General features: G+C 35.1%; 1 protein-coding gene across 1 annotated transcript in view; it reads left to right on the forward strand.

Annotated features, from left to right (window-relative positions):
* The window catches only part of RTTN (rotatin), a 212,488-nt gene that overhangs the window by 157,119 nt on the left and 34,879 nt on the right, over window positions 1–20,490 (forward strand). The window contains exons 36-39 of the mRNA XM_036763559.1: window positions 6,731–6,926; window positions 9,118–9,208; window positions 13,804–13,957; window positions 15,515–15,652. Coding sequence (XP_036619454.1) covers window positions 6,731–6,926; window positions 9,118–9,208; window positions 13,804–13,957; window positions 15,515–15,652 — 579 coding nt within the window. The remainder of the gene's footprint in view (window positions 1–6,730; window positions 6,927–9,117; window positions 9,209–13,803; window positions 13,958–15,514; window positions 15,653–20,490) is intronic.

Here is a 20,490-nt window from a genome sequence, read left to right on the forward strand (position 1 = left end):
TTTAATAAAATATTTGACAACTCCTCTCATGGTTCTCGCTGAAAAAGATGAGTGATGTTGACTAGGTGACAGATTTGTTAGGGGCATTCAAAACTGGTTGAATGACAAGATCGAAAAAGTGGTAGGACATCAGTTTGGAATCACATATCCAGTAGAAGGATCTGTGTTTTGTTCTTTGGTGTTTAATTTTTTTATCCCACAACTGGATAAAGGTAGATTTGGAGATGATACAACATGGGTGGGAGATAGCCTCCATGCTGAATGAAACAGCTAAAGAAATCTTATCAGGATAAACCAGTGATGTCTGACTCAAATAGAAAAGATCCATGCGTGCAATGCTTAGAAAACTAAGACTTAGAAAACCACAAATTAACATTTTCTACATTGTATTGTATTTTTATTTATTTTGTTAAACATTTCCCATTTACATCTTAGTGTGATTCAGGCTATATTGCTAAGGCTACAAGTTTTACACCTTTGTGCTATATCATTGGGCTAAATTTAGTAAGATGAGTTCTAATACAGATAAAGTTTTACTCAGGTTTAAAATTTTAACTTCATTAGTACAAAATGAGAAAGGTAGGGCTATATCACAGTTTGTCCAGAAAAGACCTTGGGGTTTTAGTGGACATCCACCTCTATGTAATAATATGGTCTTGTAGGGTAGAAACTGTCTTTTGCCTTTCTTTGTATCCCTAGTGTTTAACTCAGTGCTTGGCACATAACAAAAGCTTAAGAAATGTTTATTGACTGATGTGAATCAACAGTATAATAGGGTAAGCAGAAATGGAGTATGGTTTTTGGTAACATTAAAAGAGCAATAATTTCCAAGATTAAGCAGATGATAGAACTCTACATGATAAGTCCACATCTGGAGTATTATGTTCAGTTCTCTACATTTTCAGATTCCACATTTTCGCAACTACTATGATAACTTGGAGAGTACCGAGGGAAGGGGAACTGGCATGTTTAAAACCCCCCAGATTATGTTTTATGAATATCCATTGAAGGTACTGAAATTTTTTTTCCTTTCTTTCAGATTAATTTATTTATCTTTAGTTTTCAGCATTCATTTCCACAAGATTTTGAGTCATAAATTTTCTCCCCATCTTTCCCCTACTCCCCACCCCAAGATGGCATGCATTCTGATTGCCCCTATCCTCAGGCTGCCCTTCCTTCTATTACCCCACTCCTCCTCCTTATTTTCTTTCCCCTTATTTTCTTGTAGAGCAAGATAGATTTCTATACCCCATTGCCTGTATTATTTCCCAGTTGCATGTAAAAACAATTTTTAACATTTGTTTTTAGAGAATTGAGTTCCAAATTCTCTCCCTTCCCTCCCCACCCACCCTCATTTAGAAGGCAAGCAATTCAGTATAGGTTATACAAGTATCATTATGCAAAACACTTCTATAATAGTCATGTTGTGAAAGATTAACTATATTTCCCTCTATCCTATCCCATCCCTCATTATTCAATTTTCTCCTTTAACCCTGTTCCTTTTCAAAAGTGTTTGCTTCTGACTACCCCCTCCCCAAATCTTCCCTCCCTTCTATCATCCCTTCCCCTTATCCCCTTCCCCCCTACTTTCCTGTAGGGTAAGATACCCAATTGAGTGTGTATGTTATTCCCTCCTTGAGCCAAATCCAATGAGAGTAAGGTTCACTCATTCCCTTTCACCTACCCCCCTTCCCTTCCATGATAACACCTTTTTCTTGCCTCTTTTATGTGAGATAATTTACCCCATTCTATCTCTCTCTTTCTCCTTCTCCCAATATATTCCTCTCACCCCGTAATTTTATATTTTTAGATATCATCCCTTAATATTCAACTCACCCTGTGCCCTCTGTCCATATATATATGTGTGTGTATATATCTATATCTATATCTATGCACACACACAAATATATTCCCTTCAACTACCCTAATACTGAAAAAGGTCTCATGAGTTGCAAATATCATCTTTCTATGTAGGAATGTAAAGAGTCAACTTTAATAAGTCCCTTATGGTTTCTCTTTCCTGTTTACCTTTTCATGCTTCTCTTGATTCTTGTATTTGAAAGTCATATTTTCTATCGAGCTCTGGTCTTTTCAACAAGAATGCTTCAGAGTCCTCTATTTCATTGAAAGTATATTTTTTCCCCTGAAGTATTATACTCAGTTTTGCTGGGTAGGTGATTCTTGGTTTTAATCTTAGCTCCTTTGACCTCTGGAATATCATATTCCAAACTCTTCAGTCCCTAAATGTAGAAGCTGCTGGATCTTGTGTTATCCTGATTGTGTTTCCACAATACTCAGATTGTTTCTTTCTGGCTGCTGGCAATATTTTCTCCTTGACCTGGGAACTCTGGAATTTGGTGACAATATTCCTAGGAGTTTTCTTTTTGGGATCTTTTTCAAGAGACAATCAGTGGATTCTTTCAATTTCTGTTTTCCCCCATGGTTCTAGAATATCAGGGTAGTTTTCCTTGATAATTTCTTGAGAGGTGATGTCTAGGCTCTTTTTTTTGATCATAGCTTTCAGGTAGTCCAATAATTTTTAAATTATCTCTCCTGGATCTGTTTTCCAGGTCAGTGGTTTTTCCAATGAGATATTTCACATTGTCTTCTATTTTTTCATTCTTTTGGTTGTGTTTTATAATTTCTTGTTTTCTTGTAAAGTCATTAGCTTTCATTTGCTGCATTCTAATTTTTAAGGAATTATTTTCTTCAGTGAGCTTTTGGACCTCCTTTTCCATTTGGCCAATTCTGTTTTTTAAGGCATTCTTCTCGTTGGCCTTTTGGATCTCTTTTGCCTTTTGGGTTAGTCTATTTTTTAAAGTGTTACTTTCTTCTGTATTTTTTTGGTCTCCTTTAGCAAAATGTTGACTTGTTTTTCATGATTTTCTTGCATCACTCTCATTTCTCTTACTTGATTTTACAAGTCCTTTTTGAGCTCTTCCACGGCCTGAGACCAATTCATATTTTGCTTGGAGGCTTTTGATGTAGGAACTTTGACTTTGTTGTCTTCTTCTGGCTGTATGTCATGATCTTCATTGTCACCAAAGTAAGATTCTATAGTGTAAATTTTTTTATGCTGTCTGCTCATTTTCCCAGCCAATTACTTGACTTTTGAGCCCTTCGTCAAGGTATGACTCTGCTTCCAGAGTGGAAAGTGCTCTATCCCAAGCTTCAGGGGTTTTGCACTGCTGTTTTCCGAGCTACTTGTACCTGTGAATTTTCAGTTTTTCTGATGTGTTATGATCCAAGGAGAGGTATTTATGCCTCTCCTGGCCTGTGCTCTGGTGTGTGAGTGACGTCAAGCACTCTTTTCTGCCTTGGAACTGCCAGGAGGACTCTCTCTCCACAGCCACTACAAGCTCCACCATACCAACACTCCTCCTCACCCCAGGACTGCCAACCAGGACTGGGACCTAGATCCAAACAGGGCAAAGCAAGAGAATCCTACCTCAGCCAACCAAGAGATCAGCCACTTGATAACCCCACTGTCTGTGGGCCTGGAGCTCCAGAAGCAGCAACAGCAGCTGCTACCAGTGCCACCACTGCCACTGCTGCCACTGAAGCTGCTGCTCCTGGTGCCACCTCCACTGCCTCAGGGCTGGGGCCAGACCGCGCCCTTCTCTCACCCAGGTCCAACAGAGTTTTCCCACTGACCTGCTAAGTTGTCTTTGGTGTCCATGGGTTGAAAAGTCTGGAAACTGTCACAGCTGCTAGTGATTCAGTGCCCTGAGGACTGCTCTACCAGGTCTGCTTTGGCCTGTCCTGTCCTGTCCCTACGCAGCCCAGTGCAATAGACCCTTCCCATCAATTTTCCTGGCTGTGTTGGGCTGGAGATCTGTTTCACTTTTTCATTTTGTAAGTTCTGTAGCTCTAGAATTTGTTAAGAGTCATTTTTTACAGGTATTTGGAGAATTTTGGGGAAGAGCTCAAGCAAGGTTCTGCTTTTACTCTGCCATCTTGGCTCCACCCCTGAAGATGTTTAGCTAGCAGAAAACGTAGTGGGACTGAATCAGTGAATGTGGTAGCTGTGCTCAGGTATGTGAAAGACGAGTTGTATGGAAACAGTTTTATTCTATTTGACCTCACAGGGCATAATTTTGAGCAGTAAATGTTGTAAAGAGGCAGAATCAATATAAGGAAAAACTTCCTAACAATTAAAGTTTCCCAAAAGGGGAGTGGACTTCACTGGGAGGTAATAAGTTTCCCTTTTTTGGAAGCCTTCTAGGAAAGGCTGATTACCATTGTCAGGTATGTCGTAGAAGAGATTTGGACTAGGAAGCTTCTAATCTCCCTTTTAACTCTGAGATTCTTTGGTATTAAGGTATATAGGGTTGGTAATTTGCAGTGATAGAGGGAGTACTCATACTCAGGAAATCTTTGTTTTGTTATTCTAAGTTTTGACATTCATTCTTGGAAATATCCTCCAATTCTGTTGTCTTTGAAATATATTTTCTAATGTATTTTTATGATCCCAATATACCTATTCTTTGTTTTTATAAGTTTTACATTGGATTTTAGGCAAAAGCAATAAGTCTCTGATTTGAAAAATTTGCACTACTGTAAAATGAATTTTGAAACAAAAAGGAAAGAAAAGAAAACTGCGTGGAAGGATAACACAATGTAAAAATAAATTTTTAAAAAATTTATAATTATTTTTAATTCTTCATGAATTTTCATTGGATTCTTGACTTTCAGCTTAATAATCAATTTCCCATTTTGAGTTGTTATTGATGTGATAAATATATGTATCAAAATTGTTGAAATATAATTACTTGAGTTTTATAGAGAATGGCGTATGCAAAAAAGCCAAATAGAGAAGTAGAGAGTTAGTACAGTAATTGCAGGAATATAGCATCTTTATAAGCTCATTGTTTCATATAATGGTTCTTTTGTTATGCATGGTGCTTAGAGTTTGTATACATTTAGAAGTAAGAGGAGATGAGGTATTATTAACCTTTTTTTGCGACATGTACCTCTTTGGCACTCTGGCCAAGTTAAATTAACAAGCATTTTTGGGTTTTTTTTTTCTTTTTTGGTTTTTTGGCAGGGCAATTGGGGTTAAGTGACTTGCCCAAGGTCACACAGCTAGTACATGTGTCAAGTGTCTGAGGCTGGATTTGAACTCAGGTCCTCCTTGACTCCAGGGCCAATGCTCTACTCACTGCGCCACCTAGCTGCCCCAACAAGCATTTATTAAGTGCTTATTATGTGCCAGGCAGTGTGCTAAGTCTCTGGACCCCTTCTTAGAATAATGTTTTTAAATTTTAAAATAAAATATATAGGATTACAAAGGAAACCAGTTATATTGAAATCCAATTATCAGAATATTTTAAAAAATCAGGTTAAGGACTCTTACACTAGATAATTAGTTATACCAGGGTGTAAACTTGACCAGATAACCACAACATGCTCTCCTTTTATTGAGGCAAAAAAAAAAATCCTTGCATAGTGTTGCAAATACCAGACTAGTGTCTTGTAGTTGTCCTAAAAAAAACTTGTAATAAATATTTATTTTGAATTTATTTGCTAGCATATTCTCAAAATAATAGGCAAAGGTAAATTTTTTTTATATATGAGATTTGGTAAAAGTTATTACCCTTCTAATTAAGAATAGCTTTTTTTCTCAGTTAATATGCTTATTTTTTTAACTGAAAAATCATTGCACTGTTCTTCATAATGGCTAGAATCCTTTATACCAATTTAGAAACTGAAAACCAAACCAAAGTATACATAGATAATAACTTTTAACTAGCTCCCACATAAGACTAATTTTTAAGCCAATGATATGTCAACAAACAAGATAGTTTATTGATTTCCTATCAAATTTGGGGCCCTCATAAATAATTAAGATAATTCCAGTCCACTAAAGTAGCAAGAAGATATATTTATTAAATTTATTTAGAATTGTCAAATCTTCGATTGTAGTGCCTATCTTTCTTGTCTCTATTTTCAATTATATATATACAAAACAAAGTTGCAGGCAGGATTTGATTATGGAATCCTCAACTTTAAAACCAGAATTCTGTTCAGTATACCAAGCTGCATAAGCAGTAAATATTTTAATTTTTCCATGGGAAAAAATTTTTCTGATTCATTGAAATTTTTTGAATTGTATTTTTCTTTTAAAAAAAATCAGAACATTAAATTTTTCTCCCAGCTTTATCAGCTTAAATTGGGAGTTTTCTTCAGAATATAAATAACAGATTATATATACCACCTTTTGGACCACTAATATGGCTTCATTTTGCTAACTTGGGTAAATCAATTCAGTTTCCTCATTTTTGGAAATGTGAATAGATAGCTTGTCACTCTCCTCCTTCATAAGGAAATTATACAGATTAAGAAATAATATGAAGCATTGTAATTAGTTACATGTTATAAAAATGGTCAGTACTACTACTAATAGCAGATAGTTCTTTTACTACTAATAGTAGATTTGCAAAGCGCTTTACAAGTATTTCATGTATCATTACAACAGCCCTGTGAGGCTGGTGTTCTTACTATCTCCATTTTATAGATGTGGAAACTGAAGCAGAGAGAGATTAAGTCACTTGCCCAGGCTTACACAGTTAGTTCATATTTGAGGTATGATATGAACTTGGAGGCTTTCCGACTCCAGATCCAGCATTCATTTGCTGCACCATCTTTGAAAATGAGACATGCTTTAAATGATCATAAACGAAACTAAATTTAACCTCATTTTTGTATCCTTTTTTTCTTTTTGTAATAGGTCAGAGTGACACAACAACAACATCACCTTCAAGTCATCAAGATTCTCCCCTTTCTTCTCCTTTGTCAAAACAGTGTGTTGTAACTCCTCCTCTTCTTTCTGCAATGTGCAGCCTTTTGGACAACCTACTGATAGTTGTTCCAAAGAACACTACGTCTGCATTCCATAAGACCAGCATCCTAAAGGCTTTCTGTGGGTATGAGACCAAAATGATATTAGCTTAATGAATAGATTTGTGGGTATAAAGGAACTAGTTTAATTTTTGCCTGTTCAGAACTCACTCCAAGTTAACTAGCTTTCAGAGAACTTTTCATCAGCTTTAGTCAAGTCAACAAGCTTCCTTAATGTAGGCACTTAAAAAAGAAGTTGTCCCTCCTAATTAGAATTATCCCTCCTCAGAAAAGGTTTTCATTCAATTTATAGTATTCAGAAATATAGACAAAATTCTGTAGTCAAGATTAAATAAGGGAAACAGTTGTTGAGTCACAGTTGCTGTTTAATCAAACACAGTAGTAACAACTTTTTAAATATCCTTGGAGAATCATTTCCCTAATCTGGCCAAGGCGTGGGGAAAAGGGGCTACTGCTCTTAAATGCATGAATATTTGCCATATTTTATTAGTCTTTATGTTCTTATATGTTGCTTAGTCTCAAGTACTTTTTTCTGTATGTCCTGTTCTTTTTAATCTGTAAACTTCTAAAGAGCAGGTCATTCTCATTTCTTCATGGTACCTATTATGGTACTCAGGTAATATTGATGGCAGGCTGGTTGACCAACTGATTTGCCAGACAGTTGGAAATCCTTGTAGATACCTGAAAACAGCTTTTTCTTTTCTTTTTTTTTTTTTAAGAGGAGGGAAGGCAGGGCAATTGGGGTTAAGTGACTTGCCCAAGGTCACACAGCTAGTAAGTGTGTCAAGTGTCTGAGGCCAGATTTGAACTCAGGTCCTCCTGACTCCAGGGCCAGTGCTCTACTCACTGCACCACTTAACTGCCCCCTGAAAACGGCTTTTGAAGAACATACTTATTGCTACATGTAGGATAATTGAGAAAGAGGGGGTGAGGGACCAGTTAAGAGTTTGTAGTCAAGTCAGAAGGTTATTAGAGTCATTAGTAGAGCAAGGTTCCATATTTCTTTGTTTTTTCTGGAAGTCTTGCAGATGTTTAGAGAATATTTTCTTCCATGTACTTTGTACTTAGTAAGTTGTATTTTATTTCTTGCTTTTATCTTTCTCATCTAAATCCCCTAATTAGTTTAATACCTTTCCTAGGTGATTTGATTTAGCCCCTACTTTTTTAGAGCTTACCCTTTTTTAAGAATAGATTCTTGTGTTAGCTATCACTTGGATGTACCATATGCATCTCAAAATCACTAGTTTCAGAACAGAACTCATTATCAATGAGTTCCATCTATTCTTCTAATTTCCTTGTTTCTGCCAGTGGCACCATCATTCTTCTAGTCATCCATGTTTGCAATCTGAGTCATCTCAACTCTTCACTTTTACCACCCTGATAGCTAATCAGATGCCAAAATTTGTCAATTCTGGATAGATAAAACATTTTTACAGTGCATACTATATGCTAGGCATTGTAGTAAGCCCTGGGGATTCATATACAAGCAAACAAGACTGTTACTACCCTCAAGGAGCTTATATACTGATGGAGAAAGATAGTACTTATAAGGGGGAATGGTGAGCCGAGAAAAAAGATTTACCCCTCATTACTCAGGCTTCCCCTTATTCCCTTATGCCCCTTATCTCTGCCTTGTTGAACTTCTTGTTGCCTTTGAGACACAGCACATGCTACACCCTTTAAGAAGATTCTGATCACATCCTGATTTCTTCCATTTTTAGTGCCCTGTTATTACTAAGTTTATTTTATATATAGCCTCTATTTACTTATCTGTGAATTTGTTGTTTACCTCCACTCCACCCCCAGCCCCCAGTATATGTCACATTTTCTTTTTGTATTCTCAGTTTCTCTTACAATGTCTGTCAGATCATAGTAAATGCTGATTGATTGACTAATCTGATCCATGTGATTATTATTTTAGCAGCCACTAGATTTTCTCTTTCTTTCTTTTCCTTCCTATACGGGGCTTAGATTTCTGCCAGCCTTTAATGCTTTCTTAAGGGACATAGGATGCTTCTGAACTACTTTGCCTTATATGTTCATCTCATGGTATCTTTCCCTAGGACTTGTATAGTTCCTTTTGAAATTGTACAGGTGCTAATTTTCTCTATTTTATAAGTTTCTGTTCTTTCTTGACCTACTTAATACTAATTTTTGTTCTTGGTTCTTTACACTTTAAAATTGTGAGTTATTGCTATTTTGAAAAACTGCTCCAGCTATCTAAATTGCTTTTCTTTTTTTTTCTATTTCATTTAGGGCTTTTAATGTTTCTTTGTTGGAGAAATGCATTCAAGAGCTCAGCATCTCCTTGTCTTACTCAACTCCTGTTGAACATGTTAAAGCTCAGGTTAGTTGTCTTTTGCGTACTTAAGTATCACAAATGGTTACTACTGAGAAGATGCTAACTTTGTGGTTTAGAGCTGTGTAACAATATTTCTCGTATGGAACCTAGTAACATTATCCTTATGTAAAATCTTCATGGAATTTTAAACTTGGGGAGGTTTAGCTTAAATATGAGGCAGCATGGTTATTATAATGAAAATAGTCATGGAATAGTGTAGTAGGAACAACGTCTACCACTAATCTGGTTGGGACACATGGCAGTTTACTTTGCACAGCTAGAAATTAAATATACATGACCAAAGAACACTGGAAGGTCTCTGCTACCTGGGTTAGTTTTTCTCTAAGAAGGCAATGAAACAATCCTCAGTATTTAATTGGTTATGGTACTAAGGCTCAACCCATTGATCTAACTTCCCAGTGTCCTAAGGTACAAAAGGTACTCTAGTTGACAGGGCTTCTTGGGCTTGATGGATTTTCCACCGTGGCATGAGTCAATATGATCTTCTGTCCAGTTGTTTCATTGTGGCAAATGGGAAGGTGAGAGATGCTGTTCAGGACTGAACCAATGCTAGATCTTTCTGAGTGCCTTTTTTATGTCGTTGTTAAGCAAACTTTATTTTGTTAAAGGTGATATGTCTACAAGAGTCTCATTTTGTTCTAACACTCACCCTGAACAACTAGGCTGTTCTGAGTCAGACCTGACCAAGAACAACTAATAGAGAGACCTGGATTCTAGTCTAGTTCTACCTACCACTATTTGGTCTTAGGCAAAGTCACCTAAATTCCTTAGAACACTGTTTCCTTATCTAAAAAATAAGTCATTTGGACTACGGCATCTCTGTAGGTTTTATGTACATTTTCATGTAAAGGGAATACATTAAAATTTTGACTCATTGAATTGTGTTCATTTTCAAATGTTAATAAGTGCATGCTTTTAAATATGTTTTTAAAAATTGTCATACTTTAATTTTCTCTTTGTGTGTTCTTTAAATCTCTAAAGTTAATGTCCATGAGTAAGTTAAAGTATAGGTTTTAATCATTTTAACACTGGAAGTTTGGTCTTGGGGCCTCACTACCCTGGTAACTGTGTGTCTTACTTGATCCGCTGTTTCAGTCAGGACCCAGTCCTGCTTTATTCTGCTCCCTATTCCATGGTTGTTTCAATAATACCTTCAGGCATCCTAGTTCTTTCTATGGTTCCAACTCCCCACCACCTAGGAAAAGGTCTGCCTTTGTATTTGTATCCACTGCCCTCAGCTTGACATTGAGCAGTGCTTAATATTTTTTATTCAATCATTTAATTACTCTTTAATAAGTATTTAAATGGCTCCAGATAATCCCAATAAGAAAAGCCATAAAAATGAAGATTTTTCTACTCTTTTACAACTTACAGCATGTAAATTTAATATAGTTTGCTTGTCTCTTTTCCCACTGACCTACTAAGTATTAGGTGTGTTATATCCAGGCTATTGGAAATTGTTATGAACCTACTACTCTCCAGATTAAAAAAAATAGGCAAAGAACCCCAAGAATGTTTCTAAAAGTTTTAACCACAGTTGGTACTGTTATCATTTGTGCTCCTAATACTCTCTGACATCATCTAAAATTAACATAACACTAAATTACAGACCCTTAAAGCGTAACACACTGGCTTGCCAATGTTGGAAGTGCTGGTGAATAAGTTAGTAGCTGATAAATTGTTCAAATTTGTTCCAAAGCTGCTTTAATTATATACAAAGAAATGTAGAGCTTCAAAAAAACAATAATTATGATATGGGAAATGGTTGTATATATTTAACTCCATTTTACAATATCACTAAGTTACTTCGTAAAGGATTATAAAAATTAAGCAAAACAACTCTGCTTATCAAACTTTAATACTTAGTGGACAAAGTAATATTGTGAAGTATTATTAGAATGACCTTAATGGCAACATTAATACTACCTACACTATTATTTTATTTGGGGTACTATCAAGTACAGTGGTCTATTTTTGGTGCCAAACTTCATTATCATTTTAATGAAAATCTTTATATTTCACAAGCAGTTTAAACTGTGGAATCAGTATCATGATCTAAAAGGCACTCATAAGACATAACATCTGTCAACAGCTACAATTTGGAGGTGGGGAAGCATGGTTAAGGAGGGGGTAGGGAACACAAAATATTCTTCAAAGTGGACAGCTAAAATTAAATTGATCTGAATTAATAACTCAGCTATTGCTACTAATTTAAGATAAATGTGTTATGTTTTTAATGCCTGTAACTCTTCCTTCATTATGCCATTTTTTTTGTTTAAAGTATCCAGTATATGCATATCTGATATATTACTTTGTGCTTATTAGAATCAATAAATGTTGACTGGGAAAGGAAAGTAATTAAAAATTATCTCTCTGGTGTTGCTTTAAACAAGAAATAATAATGTAGCAATTCTTCATCTATAGATAATTAATAGGAAGTTAGATGATCTACACAAGCACATTTTCCAAACTGAAGCTTCTACCTTCAAGCCCAATACTTTTTAAAAAAAATTTTAAATTTTTTATGGCAGTCTTGTAAAAATATCTTTAAGAAGTCGTAAAAGTATTAATAGAACATTCTGAACATTACGTATCCTTTTCTTGGTAATCAAGGGTCATCATTATGAACTTCAGTTATACCATTATGCTCATCAATACGAATGTAACCCCTTCACATACATCTTAGAGAATTTCACGAATTGCTGGCCAGAATGAACCCTCTAGTGGCCAACCTACTGGCCTCTCAAACTTAGCTAGACCAACCCTCAAATGAGGCCCAAAGCCAAGTCTATATTTCTAGGTAGGTGTAACCACTAAACCTTGTGCTCCTTTGATAGAGCTTATGGGAATGGATGTACAGGGCAGTGGAAAGTGTTGGATTTGGAGTCAAAGGACCTAGGTTCAAATCTGTTACTTATTGCTGTGTGGATTCTGGTGAGTCATTTATCCCTTTCTGGTCTCAGATTCCTTATCTACAAAATGAGAAAGCTGGGCTAGATGACCACTGAGTCCCTTCCAACTCAAATTTATGACCTCTATGTATCTATGCAGAACTTTGCTGAAGGACACTATGCTATATATAGATTGAGATCCTCATAGCTTATTGATATTTATTTATATATGAGGTTGTTTGCCCCTGTAGGAAATGACCCAGAATCTTTTCCTTTTATAATTTGTGATAGTTTTAAAATCTTATTTGTAGAAGGCAGTATTGTCTGCTGACTCTCAGTTCAGTGCCCTTTCTGTCTTGATACATTTTTATGTTTCTCGTTTGTAGGTTTTTTTGAAAATTCTTCTGTATGATTCGTATGTTGCCTTAGCACAGTTATCTGATCAAGTGTTTGAGTGTCGTTTAATGTTCTTTCTAAGAAATAAAAGTTCTGAATTTGGTAAAAACAATTTTTTCTTGAGATACTTTTTTCACTTCCATGTTTATGTCTGTGTTGTAGTTGGTTGAGGTTGTCAGAAATCTGACTTTTGGATAAATATTAACTATTTCAGGGATCTTTTATCTTTCATCAGCAGGGATGCTTCTTTACCAGTGAAGATCACAAGGCTCTCCCTCTACAGCTTAGTAGTGATCTTCATGAGTTTCACCAACTTTAAAAGTTCAGCATCTGATGGGCAACTCTCTGGTGATGTGTCTGTCCAAATTTAGCTAGACTCATGCTAGGACATTATACATCTAGTCTACTGTTACACTTGTAACCAAAGCCTTTCTAGCTTAAAGGACACATCATACCTTGTGTTCCATATGTAACTTTGAACCTAATACCAACATCAGAGTAACAGCTCACATAGCACAATGAGGCTTCAGAATATGAATCTTATAAAATATAAATGGAAGATGAGAATGATAGTGTAAATAAATTCATGAGGAAAGAAAAGCAAACTATAAAGTTTATGAATTGCTGTACCTAACAGTAAGCCAAACTGTGACGATGTCATAATATATGCCATTCATTTAATTTATGGCATTGGAAGACTGTGAGCTCATTAATTGACAATGTTAATAGATTTGAATTTCCCCAGAAGAGTCCACAACACTCTACTCTAGAGCCCTATAATTTATATAGTTCCTTTTTTGCTCAAGTGCTGATATCTCAGAAGTGTCTGTATGTACACATGTGTTTTCATTAAACTGTAGCATTGAAAACAGGCTTGAGCACTTGCTGTCACAAATAAATTAACCATTATTTTAATTTTGCTATTAATGTCATCCTAGCAATATGTCAAGTCTGAAGTGTTTCTACCTTCCAAGCTTGGTGATTTCCTGGGTTCCTTTATTTTTATAATTTAGGATGGTTCCATATATTCTCATTTTACAAAGGGATAATATTCTCTTGCCTGAATATGTTTTAAAGCACACTACTTTTGGGAGGAACATTGGATTTTGAATCAGAGGACCTAGGTTTGAATTCTGGCATTCTTCCTTATTGTGTATATGACAAATCACTTAGCTAATCTTAGTCTCAGTTTTCTCAACTATAAAAAGGAAAGAGTTGAGGTAGATGAACTCTTATGTCCTTTCCAACTCAATCCTATGATTCATTTTATTTCTTGCTTATTTGTTTCAACAGGTTTCATTCCTACTAGAGTATTTCTGTTCTCTGTCTAGACTTCTCATGTCATGTTTATTGATAGACCCCAGCCTTGTAAACCAGGATGAGCTACTAAAACCTCTGCTGGAAAAGATCTTCACAATGCTTACCATGTGCACTAAAGATGACTTTGGTAATCTCATTTTTTTTTTGTTTTTTAGTCTAGAAAGGGTAGAAAATTAATTCTGGCTTATTTTGTAATGGATAGTTCTTTTTTTTTTTACTGGATAGCTCTCTATAAATTTGCTTATTTATTTTGCTCCTTGCTAATATTTAGAAAGTTTTTTTTTAAATTTGCTTAGTCATCTAGATGAATTTCAGTGGATCTAGGAAAGTTCAAGGGAAGTCAATGTAATTTTACAGTTGAAAAAAGGAAATAAGTGTACGTGGTGTTGATGGGAACAAGTTGCCTTAGGTATTGTTGACTCCTAGAGTATATCATGATTTCTACAGTTCTAGGAATGTGTTTTCTCAGCTGGGGCCTAGGACAGTCACCAGCTAAGAAACTTTGGATACACTGGAGATAAGTAATCTAACTGAAATTGTTCATGACCCTTTATAGGCAACATCCAGGTTCTTCTAGATTAGAAAAGGCATGATTTAAAAAAATAAAATTAAACATTATACTAAATAACAGATAAATACTTATTTGGTAAAAAATAATTGGTTGTAATGGTATACAAATAAAGCCTTTGTGCTGATTCTGTGTTTCTTTGGAATTTATATGCATGCTCAATTTTAAAGGAAGTCTTTTGGGAACTAGAGAGAGGCAGAGTGACTGTGTTGGAAGATACAAAGATGCCCTTGAGTCAGGAAGACCTAGGACACATGCTGGTTCTGTCATCTTGGGCAAATCACATAATATCTCAGTGCCCCAGGAAACTCTGGAAGACCATAAATTGTAGAAAAGTAGCTGATATGGTTGGGAGAGGGAGTTTTCTCACCTGGAATTGCCTATACCAATGAAATCCCAGGTTTGGGTGAGATCAAAAATAAATAAAAATATTTGGAGAAAGACAGTGAGAGGACATATTTTCCTCTTCTCCTTACCAGGGGTATAACCATTGCTAATTGTGGAGCAAGGCACCATTAAGCCAGACTTTGCATACTTTAATTAAGGCCCTTCTCACTTTTCTGATCAGAACTAAGGATTACTGCCACTCCACCCCAGAATTAGCACTAGAAGGACTTGAGAGGTAAGGAAGGAGCCAGGTCTCTCTTTAGCCTACTTGACCTGTCTTCATATTTTTCATGATTTGATACTTTTCTGCACTTTAGCACAAGTACACCAAATAACTAAGGCAGATCTTTGTAATATATTGTACAGAGGTAGTTCTGAATGGCTGTTTAATTTTAGCTTGTTATGTCTTTTTTCTGTTAGAGCTAAGGTATTATTTATATGTTCATGCTGATCTTTATTTTTACTAACCTACATCTAGCAACAGTATAGTTATTAGTTTTCAAAGTGCTTTGAAAATTCCTGAAAAAAAAAAGCGTTCTTCTGTTTTCCTTTTTCAAAGCAGAAATACAAAGGAAAAGCTAATTGAAATGTATTTGGAACCGAGCTGCTTTACGTTTTTCTGCAGTTGACAAGTGCATAACCTTTTATTTAAAATTTAATGAGGCTTTTGTGGTCATGTGGCATATTCAGAATACTGCTTGATTGAAATTTCTGAATTTGATTTTACAGATACTGAATTAAGACGTGCATTTTATCAGTCATGGATTGACATATTTAACCTCCTGGCTACGTTACTGAGGAAAACTAGTCAGTCCTCTCTTCCATCTGTAACAGAAGCTCTGGCAAAGGGTTGGCCAGCTATCATTGGTAACGCCAGCTTTTAAATGATAATAATAGATGCTAATAATAGATGAGGATACTTTTAGATAAGGAAGTAATCCATAATCAAGCAGTTTTATATATTTATATATAATTTATATTTATATGTTGTTTACAATGTGCATTTAAACTTATGTTATCGGTATAAAAAGATAGAAGAGAGGGGTGCCTGTCTGGAACAGTTTGCAATCTAACTTAAGAACACAGATGTAGACACATGAACTTTTAAGACAACATCAGCAAAGGCAAATGTAGTCATTCATGTTTTTCATTGCTGGAATTTTATTAGAATTCTTTTGTAATAATGAGTATAAAAGTACTTAGATGACAAAGTAAAATAAATGCTGTATTTGACCCTTTCATAATTTTAGTTTCCAGTTGGTAATGTTATTTGCTTTTAACTTTTGAATAGATTTCAACACAATAATGTTAATATAAAATGTTAAGATTGAATGGTGCTTCAAGACAAGATATCATATTAAATCATTTTAAATGCAACTGAGCTTTTATATTTTTATGATAACTAGTGATTGTTGTGACTAAATATTTTTTTAACCTTTCAATTAGTTATTTTGTTGTTCTGAAGACCTAGGTTCTGTATGTCTGTTGGTGATAGTGGAGGGTGATTTAGAGCTGGAATATTAGGGGATAGAGCAAGGAATAAAACCATTGACATTCTTGTCATTGTTATAGTTATACTTGAGCCTCTGTAAGGGGTTCCTGTTGTTGAAAGTTACTCCTGAAAAAGTCTGTAATTTTCTTTTTTTTCTTTACGTATTGGAGTTTTACATATTAGAAAAATCTTGTATGCTTCTTATAACAACAGTAATATTAAGTTGGGCCTCTAATTTAGACCAGTTAATCCGTCTATTCATATAAGAGAAATTGACTTCACTTTCTCCAACCATTTCAGGTAGATGATAATAGGAGATGCTAAATTGCTTATTACTCAAAGTTATCTTACCCTGTTGCTTCTGGTAGAAAATTGTATGTTTGGAAGCTATATAAATTGTTTTCGTACAGAATCAACTTTAAAATTAATTTGTATAACTGGCATATTTTCCTCCAGTTTCAAAATGTTAATTTATCTCTTGACTGAGGAAAATGTTAAGTATAATTTACTCACACAAAAGCATAGTCAGAGAATTAAAGAACTGGAAAGAACTCTTAGATTATCTAGCCCAACCCCTGCCCAAAATGTGATCCTCATCTACAACTTCTGCTTAAACACTTTCCTTGGTCATAGGAAGATTTACTGCTTTCTAAAGGAAAGGTTCCTAATCTGGGATCTGTGACCTTGGTTTTTAAAAAATATATTTTGATAACTTTATTTCAGAAAAATTGATTTCCTTTATAATCTTATTATTTTGTTATGCTTTTAAAAACATTAATCTGAGAAGGGGTTTAAAATCTTCACCAGAATGCCAAAGGAATCCATGATATAAAAAAAAAAGATTAAGAATCCTTGTTCCAAGGCAACAGAATTTAGTTTTGGATAGCTCCAATTCTTAGGAAGTTTCATTATGTTTAATTGAAATCTGTCTTCCTGTAATGCCTACCGATTAGTTTTAGGTCTGTCCTCTGGGACAAGTCAAGTCAACAAGCATTTATTAAGCACTTATCATGTACCAAGTACTATGTTAAGTGCTGGGGATTCAAAGAAAGGCAAAAACAGGCCCAGATTTCAAGGACCTTATAGTCAGAAAGGGGAGTTAGCATGCAAACAACTATGTGCTAACAAGATTTATACAGGATTAACCAGAGATATCTTAGAGGGAAGACATTAGCTTTGAGGCAACTAGAATAGTCTTAATTCTTCTTCTACATGATAACCCTTAAAATACTTAAAGGTAGTTTTGATTTAGTGATGATGGCATCTGCTTCCATTACTTCCTGGCAAATAGAGGGAGAAGAAATGGAAGTAGTGTCAGATTTTATGTTTTGGGGCTCAAAGGTCACTGCATATGACAGCTGCAACCAGGAAATTAAGACATTTTCTTCTTGGAAGGAAAGCTATGGTATATTTGGACAGCATTCTAAAAAGCAGAGACATCACTTTGCCAACAAAAGTCTGTATGGAAAAAGCTATGGTTTTCTGGTAGTAATGCATGCCTCTGAACTGATGCTTTTGAATTGTGTTGCTGGAGAATACTTTGGAGAATTTCTTGGACTCTCAAATCAGTCAATACTTAAAAAAATTAACCCTGACTATTCATTGGAAGGACAAATACTGAAGCTGAAACTTAAATGCTTTGACCATATAATGAGGAGACATGACTCATTGGAAAATACTCTGATGCTGGGAAAGATTAAAGAAAGGGATGGCAGAGGATGAGATGGATTGTGTCATGGAAGCAATGAACGTGAGCTTGGACAGACTTTGGGAAACAGTGGAGGACAGAAGGGCCTGGCGTGCTAAGGTCCACAGGGTAACAAAAAGTCAAACATGATTAAGAACTGAACAACAACAAATGGTTTAGTGAAAAGAACACAGGTTTGGAGCCAGAACAACAGGGTTCCATGATCTTAGGCAAGTCAGTCCCCCCCCCCCCTTTTTTTTTTCAAATGGGGATAATGATTTCTGCACTACGTACCTCATGAGATTCTGTTGAAAATCAATTGAGGTAATGTCTGTAAAGTGCTTCATGAACCATAAAGCACTCTACAAATGTCAGTGCTTGTTGTTATTATAGATAAATATCAAATAGTCTTTTCTACGGGCTCAATATTCACATTCCTTCAGCTGATTTTTATATGGAATAATTTCAAATGCCTCTTACCATCAAGGCTATGACATGATGGAAATACTCCATTTTGTCAATGTTCCTCTTAAAATGTGGAGCCTTGAATTCCTATGTGGATCACCAGATCACAATAATTTCTTCAATACATTTTATTACTTATTGTGATTGATACAGGCTTTGAGTTGTTTTTTTTTTATTTTATTACATATAGGTATGTATCTGAATACTCTGTATTTAGAACAATAAGCAGATTCATTAATTAGGATTTTGTTTATAATAATTGTTACAGAATGGGAGCTAAAGAAAGCCCTGTACTATAATTAAAAGTGATAGTATGTAAAAATATTGATCAATCAATCACTAAGCATTTATGAAATAATATTTGTTAGGGACTGTCAAACTAGAAATCCAAAGAAAAACAATAGTCCCAGTTTTTAGGGAGCTTACATTCTAATGGGAGAGAAAACATTATATGTAAGTCAGTACATAGAAGATAAATACAGAATAAATGGAAGGTAGTCTTGGAGGGGGAAGATAATAGCAGCTGGGTGATGGAGAAAGGCCTCTTATAGAAAGTAGAATTGGAACTGAGTCTTAAAGGAAGTCAGGAGCTTAGCAGAAAGAGCCTTCCAGGCACGAAGGGCAGCTGATTGGGAGATGAGGCCTTCATGTGTGAGTAAATGAGAAGTTACTTCAAAAAACAGATGAATAGAATGGAAAATAAAAGTATAAGCAGACACTGTTTCACTTATGCCTCTGTGTCCCCTGTACTTACTTAGCACACATAGTAATTCACAAATGCTTATTATTTGAATAGTTTGTGAATTATTTTAAAATAATGCTAATTAGTAATATTAAAGTCCTTTTTTGAACTAGACAGGGCATAAAAATGTTTAAAATTAGTAATCCCTATAAATGAAAAATAAATGACTAAATCATAACCTATACTTTTCTTAGAATTAAAAGATTGTGCTTGAGTAAGGCTGTATGACTTTATTAGCAATGTTACATGAAATATTGACTGAGATTTGGTTGCCTGTAGTCATGTGCAAACTATATAAAATTTAAAATACATTTGTGAAACCAAAACCTTCCTTTGCTATTGGTGGTAATGTGGCAGAACTTCTTAAATAAGTAAGTAGTTTAGATAATAGAATTGTAAATAAAACAGAATTATGTATATACTAGTTGTTACTCCTTAATAACAATATAATAGTAATAGATAGCTTTTATATAGTACTGTAAGGTTTACAAAGTGCTTACAAATATTATTTCATTTGGTCATCACAACAGCCCATTTGGGTTAAGTGCTATTATTGTTCCATTTTACAGGTGAAGAATCTAAGGCTCACAACAATTAAATGACTTGCCCAGGGTCACACAGCTAATAAATCCCTGTGGTCAGATTTGAGCTCAGGCCTATTTGATTCCAATTCTAGTGCTCTATCCCCTGTTCCATCTCTCTTCCATCTCCCTTGATGTAGATCCTGTTAGCTAGTGTTTAGTAATAATAATAACAGTAATAGCATTTCTTTAGCATTTTAAGGTGAACAAAATGCTTCATATATGTTATATCATTTGGTCCTCAACTAGCCCTGTAAGATAGATGTTATTATTATACCCATTTTGCAGACAAGGAAACTGAGACTAAGAGGTTAAATGACTGGCCCAGAATTACATAACTAGTATCTGAAGCAAGATTTGAACTCACGTCTTCCTGACTTCAACCCCATCATACAGTACACTCTACCACTTCACTGCCTATCTAAATCATAATATGTATACATATGTGTAATATGCCTTGTAAATATTTAAGTCAAGTCAGCTAGCATTTATTAAGCATTTTTTATGTACGAGGTACTGTATTAAGCACTGAGAATACAAAGAAAGGCAAAAAAATATTCTCTACCCTTATGGAGCTCACAGTCTAATAGAAGAGACAACACATAAACAACCATATATAAATGAGATATATACAGGATGAACTGAGAGGCAATATGTTAATCATTGAAGATTGAGTCCACATCCCTGGGTGTTGTCCTGGGGTGTCAAGCAACTGTTTGTGGCTGGAAAGTAGGAGAG

This window comes from Trichosurus vulpecula, chromosome 1 (genome assembly GCF_011100635.1).
Source record: "Trichosurus vulpecula isolate mTriVul1 chromosome 1, mTriVul1.pri, whole genome shotgun sequence".
Lineage (NCBI taxonomy): Eukaryota > Metazoa > Chordata > Mammalia > Diprotodontia > Phalangeridae > Trichosurus > Trichosurus vulpecula.